The sequence below is a fragment of the Heterodontus francisci genome, chromosome 1 (genome assembly GCF_036365525.1).
Source record: "Heterodontus francisci isolate sHetFra1 chromosome 1, sHetFra1.hap1, whole genome shotgun sequence".
NCBI classification, from domain to species: Eukaryota; Metazoa; Chordata; class Chondrichthyes; order Heterodontiformes; family Heterodontidae; genus Heterodontus; species Heterodontus francisci.
In genome coordinates this window covers 97,289,165-97,305,697 of record NC_090371.1, presented here as the reverse complement: position 1 = coordinate 97,305,697, position 16,533 = coordinate 97,289,165, and the positions used below count along the sequence as shown (strand labels likewise).

General features: G+C 40.1%; 2 protein-coding genes across 2 annotated transcripts in view; both read left to right on the top strand.

Annotated features, from left to right (window-relative positions):
• The first annotated feature begins 7,172 nt into the window (after positions 1-7,172).
• LOC137382406 (cyclin-O) lies at positions 7,173-10,647 on the top strand. The gene is made up of 3 exons (XM_068054479.1): positions 7,173-7,606; positions 8,156-8,341; positions 9,858-10,647. Exons 1-3 carry the CDS (start codon positions 7,181-7,183, stop codon positions 10,332-10,334), a joined length of 1,089 nt encoding a protein of 362 aa, XP_067910580.1. The 5' UTR covers positions 7,173-7,180; the 3' UTR covers positions 10,335-10,647.
• Positions 10,648-14,377: 3,730 nt separating this feature from the next.
• Positions 14,378-16,533, top strand: part of mcidas (multiciliate differentiation and DNA synthesis associated cell cycle protein) — a 33,295-nt gene continuing 31,139 nt past the window's right edge. The window contains exons 1-3 of the mRNA XM_068054463.1: positions 14,378-14,479; positions 14,921-14,999; positions 15,088-15,179. Of these exons, the coding sequence (XP_067910564.1) occupies positions 14,378-14,479; positions 14,921-14,999; positions 15,088-15,179 (273 nt within the window). The remainder of the gene's footprint in view (positions 14,480-14,920; positions 15,000-15,087; positions 15,180-16,533) is intronic.

The following is a 16,533-nucleotide window of genomic DNA, read 5'->3' as shown; positions in this document are numbered from 1 at the left end:
TCGAAGGCACGACCGTAGGTTTCACAATCACAGACCATACAAGGAGAAAGACCTTGCTTCTACATTATGAAGGTGAAGAATTGGAAGATATCTTTCAGACAATTACGCCTGAGAAAAATGCCTACAATTCAGCACAAAATGCATTGACAATCTACTTCATGCCCAAGAAATACACTGTATACAAAACCACTGCCTTCCGATGCACTAAGCAAGAAGCAAATGAGATATTTGATAGTATTGCACGCGATTGAGGCAACTAGCAATCAAATGTGACTTCAGTGATGCTGAACTTGTCAACTGGGAAATCAAAACACAAATAGTCGAAGGCTGTCTCTCCAGTCAACTATGTGGAAAAACACTCGAGAAAGACAGAGTTCAGAGCTACTGAAGTTGAGGCTAACAGTAACTATCACACTCCAAATTCAACTCCTGTGAACACTGTTGCTCAAGTGCCAGGAAACCACATGCAAAGCAACAACAGCCATCTCACAAACAGAGCTGCAACTTATCCAAAGAATGTTTCCACGGTGGCAGTGCTTACCCACACTGGACAGAGTGTCCTGCTACTGGTAAACAGTGTAAAGTCTGTGGAAAACCCGACCGCTTTGCTCATGTCTGTCGCTCATCAGTAAAATCAACTACTAAGACCAATACCAACAGAAGGGTGCCATGTATGCGTACCACAGCAAAAAGGCAAGAGAGTGTAACTAAAGTAGAGGCGGATGACTCTGAACGTACTTTTGTCCTCTTACTCAGACACAACAAACAGCCACGCGTGACAGTGACCATTGTCTGCTCGGACGTAGATGCTCTCATAGACACAGGAGTGTCTGTCAACGTCATGGGAGACAAAACATTCAACCAACTTCAGGATTGGCCTAATCTCTACAAACCAGGGAATATGAAAATTTTCCCTTACAACAGTGACAAACCACTAAAATGTTCTTGGAACTTTTGAAATGCCAGTCTCACTCAAAGATACTAGAATGAATGCTGTATTCTATGTCATATCGGAAGAATGTGACGCGCTTATCATTTCCACGTGGCAACAGATCTGCACATGATTGTAGTCACATATATGATTCCTTCGCATAACAAAAACATTCTCAAACTGTACGCTGATTGCTTCACTGGTATGGGCAAGCTGAAAGATGTTACATGCAAGCTGCATGTAGACCCTAATATGCCCCAGTTGCGCATCAATGGTGACGAATACCATTTCATGTCAGGAAAGAGACAGAGAAGAAACGTCAACACCTACTTGACCTTGATAGTTTTGAGAAAGTTGGGAATGAGCCTACGCATTGGGTCTCACCCATACAATTCATCAAGAAACCCAAGAGCGAGAACCAGATTAGAATCTGCATTGATATGCGATCACCAAACCAAGCCATAGAATAAGAAAGACACTTGACACCGACAATCAATGATATCATAGAGAAAGTGAATGGTGCTAAACACTTTGCTAAACTTGACCTCCATGCAGGTTACCATCAAATAGAGCATGCAGAAGAATTGAGATATCTTACTGTATTTTCTATTCACATTGGACTTTTCTGATACAAGAGGCTGAACTTTGGAGTCAGCTCAGCAGCTGAGGTATTTCAGCACTTGATTCAGTCTACACTTCAAAGACTTGAAGGCACGCTGAATGTCAGTGATGACATTCTCATCTATGGCCGCGCCAAAAAGGAACTCGAAACAAATCTACATGCAAGCCTACACCATCTCAGAGAGTGTAACCTCACCTTGAACAAAAACAAGTGCTTGTTCAATGAAAGCAAAATTGAATTCTTCAGTCATGCGTTCAGTGGTGAAGGAGTATCACCAGATCCACAGAAAATTGAAGGCATTGCAAACGTTGCAGATCCTACAAACGTGCAAGAAGTCTGGAATCTGCTAGGACTCACACGTACTGCAGTTGTTTCATTCCTGACCTCGCTATGCAATCTGTCCCCTTATGCAATCTGACAAAAGAGACCACCAAGTCGGAATGGACTAAATCACACAAACAGGCAGATCAAACGACGTTTGTCAGTAAGTTGCGCAAATGCATATTTCGACCCTGAGAAAACCACCCAGCTAGTTGTGGATGCAAGCCCAGTTGGCTCAGGTGCAGTTCTCGTACAGAAAGACAAGGCAGGTAACCCATCAATTGTTTTGATGGCAAGCAGATCGTTAACACCCGTGGAGTAACATTATTTGTGAACTGGAAGAGAAGTGCTGTCAATCACATGGGGTATCTTACACTTTCATCTCTACTTATATGGAAGCGAGTTTGAATTAATAACCGATCACAGACTACAACAATCCACATAGCAAACCATCCACTTGAATAGAATAAAAGCAAGATACTGCAGATGCTGGAAATCTGAAATAAAAACAAGAAATTCTGGAAATACTCAGCAGGTCTGGCAGCATCAGTGGAGAGAGAAGCAGAGTTAACGTTTCAGGTCAGTGAATGTCGGATACTCAAACTGCAAGAGTACGAGTTCCATGTTGAGTATCAGCCAGGCAAGCTGAACCCAGCGGATTACCTTTTGCAACATCTGTTGCTGACTAGTTGTGAGGAAAAGGTTGCTGAACAACATCTTAACTCTGTATGTCTAAATACGGTGCCAAAGTCACTAAAACTAGCTGACATCAAAGCAGCATCAAAAGAAGATGATTTGCGACTATGTGTGAATGGAATCACCAAACTGGAAAGATGTGATCGAGACAGCATCTACAAAAAATTGCTCACACACTACAAGATCTTCACAATGTTTGAAATGAGCTCACGGTTACAACCACATCTGATCTCGTATTATGCAACAACTGTACAGTGTGATTCCACACTCACTGAGGGAATGTGTTGTTGCTACAGCACATGAAGGACACCAAGGAATAGTCAAAACCAAACAACTCCTTAGGGGGAAGGTATGATTCACAGGAACTGACGGCGTGGTAGAGCACAAAGTCAATCAGTGTTTGCTATGTCAAGCAACCACAATGTCAAATCTTCATGATCCTCTCAAGATATCCAAACTATTTGCAGGTATAGGACTGAAGTCAGCATTGATTTCACAGATTTGCCCACAGGTGAATACCAACTTGTTGTCACTGATGACTACAGCAGATTCCCAATTGTGGAATTATTTATGTCAACTTCAACGAAAGCAGTCATCCCAAAGCTTGACCAGATCTTCACATTGTTTGGAATCCCTCAAATGCTAAGAAGTGACAATGGATCCCCATTCAACAGCGATGAATTCATTAAATTTGCAAACTATCTCGGGTTCACTCATAGGAAAATCACACTACATTGGCCAAAAGCTAATGGTGAAGTTGAGAGATTTATGCAAACCTTGGAAAAAGTGATACGTTCAACTACAGCTGAGAACAAGTCATGGAAGCAAGAACTATATCACTTTCTTTGTAATTACAGAGGAACACCTCACTCAACTACTGGAAAACCTCCAGCTACACTCATCTTTGCATGTCCTATGCACACACGTCTTCCTGAGCTACCCTGTGGAGCTAATGATCAACAAGTACGTGAACGTGAACGTGAACGAGAACTGAAAGATTAAATGAAAGAAAATGCAGAACAAAACATGAAACTTACAGCTACACTGCTTAAGCCAGGAGATAAAGTACTTGTGAAACATGATGTTCATACTGGAAAGCAAACAACCCCTTATGACATCTAAACATTTGTTGTGACCAACACAAAGGGATCAATGATCACTGCTAAGTGCGATTCACAAATCATCACAAGAAATACGTCAATCTTCAAAGCACTGAAAACATCACTTGCAAGCATTGAATCTGATTCTGGCATCGACACCTCAGATGAAGGATGAGCCATATGAGACTGCATCTGATGTCAGACGATATCCTACTTGTGAGAGGAAACATCCAGCATACTTAAGTGTTATGAGATGCACTATTTATGTTCAAGTTTATCATTTACAGTTTTAGAAATAAACCATTGAAACATGCTATGTCTGTCATTTACTAATGAGGAGAGGGATATAGTGTAGTATTTTGAAATTGCAATTGTATTGTGCATTATGTACTCTAGCAAAGAGAAAGTGAAACTAAAACAGACAGAATAAAGAAGCCTTCATGTTCAACAATCTGCAGTCTTTGTCTCTCAGTCTTTGCCTCACATATCTTACACCAACCTGGGCTAAACCTCATTCCAGTTCTGAGGACATCACAAATGGTACCAGGGATGACATGGGAAGACTAGAGAAACTTGGGTTATTCTTAGTGCAGAAAAGATTAAGAGGGGATTTAATAGAGGTTTTCAAAATCATTAATAGTTATGGTGGAGTAAATAAGGAGAAACTGTTTCCAGTGAAAAAGGGGCCAGTAACCAGAGGAGACAGATTTAAGATAATTTGTCAAAAGAACCAAAGGAGAAGTGAGGAAACTTTGTTTTTACATGGTAAGTTTTTGTGATTCAGAAGACACCGGTTGTGAAAGCAGATCCAATAGTAACTTTCAAAAAGGAATTGGATAAATACTTAAGAGGGAAAAATTACAAAGGTATGGGACTATTTCGATAGCTCTACAAAAGAGCCAGCACAGGTACGATCGACCAAATGACCTCCTGTGCTGTATCATTGTTTCTAAATCTTTGAAGTGGGGCTATGACCCACAGCTTTCTGACTCATAGAAGATCTCTATCATTGAGCCACAGCTGACACTTGAGAACAAAGGCAAAATACTGTGGATGCTGGAAATCTGAAATATAAATTGGAAAGTTTGTCACAGGAGAAAATGGTTTTAGAAAATGTCTGAAATTACAAATTGGTTGATGTATTTTTATGGTTTTCAAATGTTACAACTTAAATAAATATTCTATCACTGTGATTTTGTTACTTTTCCAAATAATTCAAAAGTCTTTTCAAACAAATTACATTCATTGTTATTATTTAATTCCAAGAAGACTGACAATTAATGCTCATGTAGGCGTCCGCATCCCTCCAATTTGTAATATTCGACATAAACCACTTTGTAGCAAGGGCGATTTTAACTATCTTGAGGAAACAACTCTTAAAGATTAAATATACCAGTTTATCTTTTAACTCTGTTTCTCTCTCCGCAGATGTTGCCAGACCTGTTGAGTATTTCCCGCATTTTTGTTTTTATTTCAGATTTCCAGCATTCGCAGTATTTTGCCTTTATCTTTTTTTTATTAATTACCCCAGTAGATTGCATTATTTAGATTTAAAACGAGGATTATTAAACAAAAGGCATTCTTATTAGAATCAATGATTTCAAAAGGAAATTTAATGGGCACTTGAAGGAAATGAACTTGCAGGGCTACGGGAATCGAAAGGGGGAGTGGGACTCATTGGATTGCTCGTGGAGAGCCAGCACGGACTCGATGGGCCAAATGTGTCCTGTGTTGTAAATGATAAAAAAGGGCCTAAACTTTCTATCTAAGTGTTGTAACATCAAGGTGCAAGTTGGTGACATTTTATTTGAAACCAATTAACAAAACAGTTAAAAAAGATCTATGTCGACAATTAAAGTAGCAATTTAGATCAATTACATGAAACTAGGAATTGTAGTGAAAGGTGGAAAAACTTGTTCGACCATTTCCATCTCAGAGAACAGCTTGTGCTGGTTGCCTTTGCTCTGACTGACTGTTAATCCCATAAACTCGGTGAAGCATTAATAGTGCAGTATGTACTGCCGTTGAGGTCCTTGTGTATGTGAGTGTTTGGAATGTGTGTCGGCTCGGATTGCAGCCTGCCTGTGTTTGTACAGAGACGCTGCGATTCTCTCAGTGCCTGGAGTCTGACATCACTCCCCAGGGGAGCCCTCCTTCACAGAGTTCAGCGCGGCAACTCCCGCTCCCATTTTATTCCATACATCTGAATATGGCAGGATGGAAACTGCCAGCACAACAGAACCCATAGATTTCAATAGGCTCACTAAACGGACAATGCATACTTTAGAGGCGGTTGGAGCCCCATTGTATTTTATTTGTAAATGTGTAGAGTAGGACATTATCGTACCTTCTAAATCAGAAATTTCTGTAATTAGTATCATTTATCATACAAAGCAAAATCTTCAACATCCTTTAGCATTTTATTTAATGCAAATATCCTCATATTAACATCAGGTAATTTTTTTTGTTAATAAAATACAGCTCAGGTTGGTGAATATGCTTCCCCCGCACCGCCCCCCCCCCCCAAGTTATTGCTATTATTCTGTCATGTTCAGCGGTATTTGAAAGTCAGAAATATTCTGCATCTACTATTTGGTTAACACTATAGAAATTATACACGTGTCTAGGCATTAAAAAATATCGCTAGTTATAATATCGCTGGTATCTTTATTTATATGATGTTATTTGGGCCGTGATCTTTACTTAAAGTTGTGTAACGCTAAAGAAAATATAGCCTCAAACTTTCACACAACTTTAAACGCTCGTTTTCACAGATTTTCCCCGGACAATCTTTGGTTTATTGGCGTTTGCACACAACAAACAGTGTAAAATCTCATGATATTTGCATAACAAAGAACATTTGCTTATAAGAATCACGGCACTTCTGTCTTCGCGGCTTCCTCATGTGAGGTTCAGTTGGTACTTTATCACCATTCCACTTAGCTCCGATTTCGAAGACGAGGTTGATCTTATCAGGATCGATAGTGTATACACGCACTCCCCTATTGAAAGAGGCACTGATTTATTAAACATTGTGTACATCTTGATTACTTTATCTGGTGTTGTAATCCACAATTGCTTTATTTGCATTGACTGTTAAACAACGGGTAAGTTGTTAAACATTTTTGCTGCTTTGAATATAACAAAACCTGTCGGAATTCTTTGAGTCCAATCAGGATTGTGTAGGAGCTTTGCTGCTGGGCAGATCAACCCAGCTGAAATTGACAACTCAGCCGGTTGCCAAGCAACAGGTGGGCGCGTGCTGGGGATATTGCAACCCCTGAGCTCGGTGCCGCTCCCAGCAATATTACAGGGAGGGGGGGGGGGGAAATGAACGATGAGCGGTCATTTGACCGGGAAAACTGCCACCCTGCTGCGCCCGGCTGACGTCGAAAGTAATGTGGCAAAATTCCAGCCAGACGGGCCAATAACGCGAGGTTGGAGCTGCCGAGAAACGCATGTAGGATTCAGAATGAAGCCTGTGCCTTCCAGTTCCCCAGCACTGCACCCATGGTTGCAAATGCTATGGGCGAAGAACCTTGTCCACAACCGGTGCTGAGCCGGTTCAGCCCCACTAAAAGAAAGCGACGGGACGCTGTGAATGAGGATGTCACTCCCGAAGACAGGGTTGAAACGATACCTGACAGCAGCAGTGTCAGAGCGCCGGTTAAAAGACCCAAATGCCCAATATATAGAAAACAGAGTGCAGTTTCCAGCGGATGTGACAGTGGTATTTGTGCTGACGAGACACCTTGTCCGAGTCCTTCAGATGCATACTGTGCCAGTCCCCCTCTCAGAAACAGCTGGTCCTCTCATGGGCTGACAACTCAACTCGATTTACAATTTTTTAGAGAATACGGAGGGAAATGTTACGATATTAAACGAGAAGCTGAGAAGAAATTTCATCCCCGGAATTGCCTGGCACGTCAGCCCCAGGTAAGAAATTAGATCAGATCTATCGAAATATAATGTTTCGAAAGCCCTTAAAACCAACTACTTATTAGCACAGGATTTCTTATGGCACAGTATAATTACTGTAAATACTGCTTGTGTCAAAAGTATTTGAAAACTTCTCTTACATTTGGCCTGTTTATATTATATTTTATGACATGTTTTACACACGCTCTTGTGTGCAGCTGGCATCGTTGATACTGCAGAAGCTCAACCTTGGTCCCAGTGCCTGTGTTTTAAGCATTTCCATGTTGTACCAATACACCCGTTATAGAAATTCCTGATTCGGCGATTCAAATTGCTCGCATCACTAGCACAGTTCCTGTGGCCACCAATACCTTCACCTTAGTGTTCTATTCCTATCGACAGAACTCAAGTTTCGAAATACAGAATCTACTGTACTCGGAGGACTGGGAGATTTCCGCAGCTTAATAGTACAACAAACGAAATACTCACCATTACATTTTACTGAACACTTAATGACAACCCTGCCGCTACAAATGTATGTTTTTGTATGTTATTGTCTCCTCACAGGTAACTGCAGAAGACCGATGTAAACTCGTTAGCTGGCTGATTCCTGTTCACAGATACTTTAACTTCTCCTTTGAATCGATGTGCCTCACTGTGAACATTATGGACCGTTTCCTTCAAACAACCCCTGTGGCTTCGGATTGTTTCCAGCTTGTTGGAGTAGCTTCGCTCCTCCTTGCCTGCAAACAAGTGAGTGAATGGGCTTATTGCCCCGCCCGCTCCTGAAATCCTCTTTAAAGTGGCAGGTCCAATTAACCAGAATAAAAGAAGCATGTCCTTTTTTATGGCTCTTAAAAGTAACTGAATATTGGTCATAAATTATATTAATGTCAGTTATGATTTAGCGATAGGAGTAACCACCACCTTCTCGAACAATTAGGGATGGGCAATAAATGCTGACCTCGCCGACCTGAATAATGAATAAAAATTAATTTAAAAAAAAGAATGAATAACAAACTAGTTTTCATTCATAGATCTGAAGCTGACGTGATGGTTTCGGCTTCCGACAAACAATTGGAGTATTTTCCCCTGATTTCTCTCCTGAAGATACTGGCTCCTATTGGGGAACATGTCCATACCAGCAGTAATTCACCCAAGAGGCCCGGTCTTCATGTGCAAACCCAGACAACCAGTACTGACACTGGCGGGTTATCTGGTCACTGTGGGGCGAGGATGGAGTATGTTCCCATTGAGCTGAGTGTTATTGTGACTTAGCATCTAGATGTGCACAGCTTGTGGCGAGAGCCATTGGATAACAACCAAGAATGGGAATTCAGGCTGTGATTTCTTCTCTAACACATGACACAATGTCCCCCATAGCACCACGCCAGCTGAGATCAACTAAACAATCAAACCAGGACCTCCTGATTGGTGTCCCGCAGCATCATGACATGCGCTGGGCCATAAATTGGGGGAAGCCTGGAACTTTTTTGTTGACACGTTAACAATAGGCAGCGACAGGACTTGCAACATAATACCTGACCACAAACCCTTTCAATCGTAGCAGAAAAGCGATGACACGAATTGTCACCTGATCACACCATATTTAAGTGCACGGGCACTGCAAACTAGCAACACATGAAATCATTTTCATAACTGTAGAGAATGATTCTATAATCCCCCACTCTCAGTAGGAAGCTGCATTTGCCGGAGAATTGGGGCTACAACATCTGACATGTCCAACTTGTGACCATTGACCAAGTGTATTTCACCACCAATTTAACAACTTCTGGAGAGTCACTGTTGCTTTGTAAAAAGTACAGTAGCTAGTTTGGACATAGAACAGGCTCATAAAGAAAGACTTGCATTCATATAGCGCTTTTCCCGACTACCGGACGTCTCTTTACAGACATTGAGGTACTTTTGAAATGTAGTCATTGTTGTAATGTAGGAAATGACAATAACTGAGATGAATAACTGGTTAGTCTGCTTTTTGGGATGTTGGTCGAGGGAAGAATATTCAGCAGGACGTCAGGGGAACTGCCCCGGTTCTGCTGCAGATAGTGCCATGGGATATTTTCTATGCACCCGAATAGGCAAAGAGGGCCTGGGTTTGAGGGCTCACCTGAATAACAATACAGCATTCCCTCACTAAACTACTGAAATGTGCGCTCAAATCCTGGAATGAGACTGAAGTCATAACTGTGGGAAATAACTCAACATGTTGCTTATTCTACATCTAATTCTATTTATTCCATCTCCCCAGGTTGAAGTTTACCCTCCCAGAATTAAACAGCTGCTGGCTCTGTGCTGTGGCGCTTTTACTGGTGAGCAGCTCCGTAATCTGGAGTGCATCATCCTAATCAAACTCAACTTCGAGCTGGCCACACCGAGCGTGAACTTTTTCTTGGAGTATTTCACCAGCACCAGTGTGGAACAACAGCAACCACGCAGCCGGGCCGCCTGCAATGAACGGCTGGCCAGGCGCCTTGCTGAGCTCAGCTTCGCTGATTACTCCTTCAATAGGTATCCGCCCTCCCTGCTGGCCATCTCCGCCCTAAACTTAGCCGATCGTATGTTACATCCCGACGAAGGTGTCGACCTAGAGCTCAGCGATTACCCACCCTGCGTGCTGGAGGACTGTGTGGAGAGACTAAAGTTGCTGGTGGCTTTGAACGAAGAGTCATTGGCACCCTTACAGGCGTTGCAGCTGACAGAGAATGAGTTCAACACTGAGTTATGAAATGTTTGACATTGTGATTACATTTGTTCCCCTCGAGCATTACATCAATGTTAGCTGAATGACATTGCATTAAATATGAACAAATGTTGGGATAGAAAACAAATAGAAATTCATGTGGCTGTTAGTTTAGATTTATGGAATATAGTCTTGGTTTAGGTGAGAATTTATGGTTCGGTCAGATTATGTACTGCATGTGGATAGGAATGATCCAACTATGTAATTAAAATATAGGATGATGGGGAGATAAACGAAGCCTGAAAACTTGAATACAACAATCTAGAAGCTGGAATAAAAACAAGAAATGCTCAACAGGTCAGGCAGCATCTGTGGTGAGAGAAGCGGAGTTAATGGTTCAGGTCAGTGACCAGAAGGTCTGATGAAGGGTCACTGACCTGAAATGTTAATTCTGCTTCTCTCTCCACAGATGCTGCCAGACCTGCTGAGTATTTCCAGCATTTCTTGTTTTTATTTCAGATTTCCAGCATCTGCAGTATTTTGCTTGTAATCTAGAAGCTGATCTCCTTAATTTAGGACTAATAAAACCACATCCAACCTAATGCACTGATATTTGCTGTCGAAGAATAGTACTGTAACCTGTAAATAGTGTACATGATTGTATCTATTTTATATTTTATTTTAAGACATTAAATTCGCGAGGCACTATGGTTTCATACGACTAAGCATTACATTATTTATTTAGTTTTATTGCCCAAATTTATTTTATGTCTAATAAATGCTGACTTTGTTTTACAAATTCCCCCAGTTCTCATTTGTGTTCATGATTCAGTAATGAATCGGTCCTTCTCTCCAACACTTTGACTGAATACATGGTTAGCGCTGCATAAACGTAATTACATCGATTATTCCCCGCTGACTTTCTTCCCCTCTCCTAAAGGCATTTGTTTGTTCAGTAGCCCTCTGGCACCTCACCCAAGTGGTCATCTTTCATACGTGAGCCATCACAATGTGCGGACAGATTATGAGGGAGGGGAATCACAGCTGAGCATTCACTGGAAAAACTTTGACATTTTCTAGATAACTATCAGGAGTGGAAAAGCTGTCTTATTTTCCTCCTCACCACACCCAATTATATATAAAGACTTGCATTTATAAGGCGGCTTTCACAACGTACCAAAGCCCTTTACAGTCATTTAAGTGTAATGACTGATGTAATGGAGGAAACACGGCAGCTCATTTGCACACACTAAACTCTCACAAAAAGCAATGTTAAACTGAGCAGATAATCGTTTAGTGATGTTGGTTGAGGGATACATATTGGCAAGGACCTAGGGGAGCACGCCACTGCTCTTCTTCAAAATAGTGCCATGCGATGTTTTACGTTGGTTTAAAATCTCGCCAGAAAGACGTGTTGGATTGGGAATTCGACCCACAACCTCTGACCCAGAGGTCAGTGTGCGACTACTGAGCCACAGCTAACGCCATTGCAGTGCATCTACTGCAGCCTAGTTGTAATCAGCTATCTCACAGATTGAACCTTGGACATTCCTCATCTGTACAACTCAGTCCCACACTGGGTTGCTCATTTCCGATTGAGCAATCAGGTAATTGGATTTTGTTGTTAGCTTTCAGAAATAGAATTAAAATTAAGATAGCAAGTTTAAAAAAACTGGTAAACAAATAGAAAGCTGGACAGTAATTACATAGAACATCATGCACATATTCACATTTAAACCATTTTCACGATTGTTGCCATATACAAATCTTTGGAATGTCACTTCATTTGTAAGTATTTTAAACGTATTAACACCATGGCTGTTTATTAAATCCAAACCGGTTTATTTTAGAGCAGAGCACAAATGACTGAAAAACAATCATTGTAAAACATTTTCTCAAATAGCGAACAAACAGCAGGCAAAAAGTAATTATGCTTAGATACAAAGAAAGAAATTGTATTTATACATCTCATCCACGGGACATCCCAAAGCTCTTCATCTGCAATAACTTATTTCAAGTCACTGTTGTTATGGAGCTAAAATGCTGAGCTAGAACAATCTTCACTTTGGGAAATCTGGCAGTCTCCCAGAGTTTTTTTTTAACCGCTGACAACAGAATGAGAATCGTTATTCCTATACTCTTAAACAAAAAAAAAATCACTATTTATTCCACGTGACCATTCTTGAAGTTTCCACAAATCGCTCAGAGTCAGAACCAACTAACCTTCAGCAAGGGACTCCTGAGTGGGTTATCAGAATGATACCAGGGCTTAGAGGGTTAACTACAAGGACGGGTTGCATAAACTTGGCTTTTATTCACTTATAAGGGGTGATCTGATGGAGGTGTTTAAAATATTAAAAGGATTTGATATGGTTCATACCCATAAACCAATTCTTCTGTTGGGGAATCAAGAACAAGGGGACATGATATTTGAATTCATGCTGAGCTATTCAGGAGCAAAATAAGGAAGCATATTTTCACACGAAGGATCGTAGAAACTTGGAACTCTGTCCCCCAAAATTTTATGTATGCTAGGACACTTGTTTTTTGTTAGGTAAAGGTATTAAGGGATATAGACCAAAGTGGATGAATGAAGTTGAGGTACCCATTAGCCATGATCTAATTGAATGTCAGAGGAGGCTTGGGCGACTGCTCCTGGCCTACTCCTGTTTTCTAAAGCTCTCTGACTGCTATTGACATGCTAACACGTGGGTGTTAATCAAACAGACTTTCTTGCAGCAGGCAGATTCGGTTGTATTTACTTTCTCTTCAAATATTAATAATCAATACTTTCCATATATAAAGGAAATAATAATAGGTGATATTTAAGTAAAAGAGATTGTCTCCAAATGTTACAATTATTATCTGTTCCATAGAAAATGGTTATAAAACAGAAATGCAAATCTCTCTCGGTGGTACCCATCTATATCAGTTCATTATAGAAAAATACTTCATGTAAAAAATCAACTTTACAAATAAAGGTTTCCCAAGAGAGATATTACTAAATCATTATTAACATTTATTCAGCTCTCCATTCTGTAAAAATGTGTTGGCTCAGCCCGGCTCCAGCACAGCAATACATTAAACCAGAATCTGAAATCATTGGAAGTGTATTTATTTGTTTACTTACATAAATTACAGACAGTTTAGAAGAATTTAAAAGAATTGTTTCTCCATCTTATATCGGCCACTCCTTAAGCGGGCACACCGTAAACATAATCATATTACAATGAGAGAAAAGTATTATTTTCCCAACTAATGCAGTCCGATAATAAGAATTAATAATTTCCTAGATAATGTACAATTGTACAGGTCACTGCCTCGAAAGCGTTAACAATGGGTTGTGTTAAACTGGCACATATTAGATACTGAAATACTTTTATTGCGGGATTGTTTTGTGTCCACATTAATATCACTATGTCAGACTGACAAAGCTCAGTAACTGTCCTTTACTATTATCACCATGAGCCAATTAATCCGATCTCTTGGGGATGAAAGTACAAACGGTTTTTGCGCTGCCATATAACAAGGGAGTTGGATTTAAGGTCGGACCTCGTTAAAAGTTGCATTTCTGAACATTTGTCCAGTTGTGTAAAATTACAGTTGAGGTGGCGCCAATGAATGAGAAAAGGGCGCAACGCGGAGTATTACAGCAGATTAAAAAACAAATGGTCTCTGGAGGCTGCGGAGCTTTAAATGTAGCGCTCTGGCCATGCACAGATTGCCTTGGCTTTAAGGCGCCACCTCTGGCGCTCGCTGGCCCTGTTTGGAGAGGACATTAATTGCTCCTTTCTGCTACAATTAAACATCTCCAGGGACGCTTATCCCGTAGAGACAGAGTGGGAAGGGTTTGATTGGGTGAAGCAAATAACGGTGCATGTTCCCGCTATAAGACAGACATCGTTCCACCCGACAGTCATTTTATTCGTTACCTTTAGGTTATTTAAAATATAAATTATCAACTTACTCAAATATAAATTAATAAGCCTTCAGAGCATTTACCATAGCAAAAAAGTGTTATTCATTGATGCTAAATAGAAGCGAAAACAAATATTTGTTGTATTATTTTAACTGAAAAGCCAGTGGAAATGCAAAATGGAAGAAAAGTCTTTGGAGAAATTTATCCGAACAGGATGGTGGAGTTGCCGATCCGCACTTCTAGCAAAAAACAACCAAAAGCTGACAAAAAGGTACACATCACTATTTAGATAGGGACGGTTTTTAATCGTGTCTTAGCAAAGAGTTTAGGCAAAGAAGAATGAAGTGTAAATTCCATTTTCAAATAATATTGGCTGTCAGCGTTGGTGCATTGGGTACCCTTTATATTTCTGTATAAATAAACTGCCCTATTTGTATTTAATTTACTGAATGACGATGTGAATCGTTTTAGGAAAACTTGCCCTTTTAATATAATCTTATGTCAGATATAAACAGACAATTCTCCAATTAATACACTTCACTCCTTGGTTTCCTCTATTGAGTGTAGAGTTGGTATTTTGTTTTCAATTATCCGTCATTGTACACATCTGAATGCTTATTATTGCTGTATTTGTATAATATACACATTTTAATGTTTAAAATATGATTTACAAAAATGCTCCTTTATATTGCTGCTCGCCTGTGATGTGCAGAAAGATCATCAGAAGTTGCGTGGGACCACCTCGCAGGTGACCATTTATTCCGAAGCAGCAGCGAATACACCAGAGTCAGGTACAGGCAGCAGTTCTATTCAATCCTTTTGATACACGGATGTACACCGTGTCATATTTATTCAAACCCCAGACCGCTTTGTTTTTAGCATTCGTGACTATAGATGAAACGGTATGGCAGGATTTGGCAGATTGCACATCAGTTCTACACCAGGAATCTTCAAATGAACCCACTCCGCAGGTGTGTGTCGCGCGCGACTGAATTATTCTCACTCGCCTTTATTGCGCGTGAGTGAGCGTAAGAGTATGTTTCTGGCTGAGAATGAAGGTGTGGGGACTATGTGAGTAGCTGAATGCACCAGTGAATATGTGTACGAGATTCTGTGAATGAGTGAGACAGTGAGAGTCTGAGTGAGCAGATAAAACGAGATCGAATGTGTAGATGAATGAATTAGTAGCTGAGTGATAATGAGTGAGTGAGCATGCGAATGACTGAAAATGTTTGTGAGCGTGTGTGCATAAATGAATAAGATTGTGAGAGAGCATAGGAAAGTGTACTAAATAAGTGAATATGCATGAATGGGATTGTATATGACTGTATGAATGAGCCAGTGTATATATGAGTGGTGCGAATATATGAGTAGGTGAATGTATATATCAGTAAGAATGTATGTGAATAAATAGCTGAATGAGAATGGGTGACTGTGTGAATGACTGGGTGGTTTATTCTTTAATGTGTGTGAGAGAGAGTGAATGGCTTATTCTGTGTGAGTGAGTGATTTATTCTGTTTGTGTGTGTTTGTATATGTGTGAGAGTGAATAACCTATTCTATGTGTGTGAGTGGTTCTCTGTGTGTCTGTGCATGTATAATTATGTGCAGAGGCCACTGGGCACTGTTTCTTTTATTCTGTTGGATTGTTCTGATCATGTCATTATTTCAATGCAGAAAAATATTTTATCTGTTGTACAGATTATATAAAAGTTGTGAGATAACACATTTCTAAATATACTTTGATTAAAATGTTCAATTCAGAAAGAATGTTTAATAATCCTTAATTATGCATGTTTAAATTATGGTCCCTTGGATTTCATGAAAAAAACAAAGTCAAGCGCATTGGTCTCTCCCTGCCTTCGAAGTGTCTTTACTTCTAGTCCTTGATAGTTGCAGTTTTTGGCAGTTAGAAATGTTTGACTTTGAGGATCACCATCTAGGAAAGCTGCCCAGTGACGAAGGTTAAATATACTTAATCAAATGAAATTTGAGTGTGAGGGCTTTAGCTAAACACCTTTCTTTGCAGGCTTTCCCCCCATATTTATCTAATGATGATTTTATAATCAGCTTAAACTGTCAACAGATATTTTGAATAGACAAGTAGTGGTTCCTTCACTCCAATCCATACACAATAGTCAGAACTCAAATACTTTTAAGATTATGATTTGAACATGCATCAGAATTCAAAAAGACTTAGACTTTACTTACTAGTTTTGTTTACTTTTACTTAATTCACAGCAGAATTATCAGTCTATCAGTGCATATCACAGAAGGCACATGGGAAAGTAAAACTGAAAATTTCAAATTCCCAAACATTATGAG

Coding starts and splice junctions, on each gene's coding strand:
- LOC137382406 (XM_068054479.1), top strand. CDS start 7,181: ATGGTTGCAAATGCTATGGGCGAAGAACCTTGTCCACAACCGGTGCTG. Junction 7,607..8,155: donor GCCTGGCACGTCAGCCCCAG/GTAAGAAATTAG, acceptor GTCTCCTCACAG/GTAACTGCAGAAGACCGATG. Junction 8,342..9,857: donor TCCTCCTTGCCTGCAAACAA/GTGAGTGAATGG, acceptor CCATCTCCCCAG/GTTGAAGTTTACCCTCCCAG.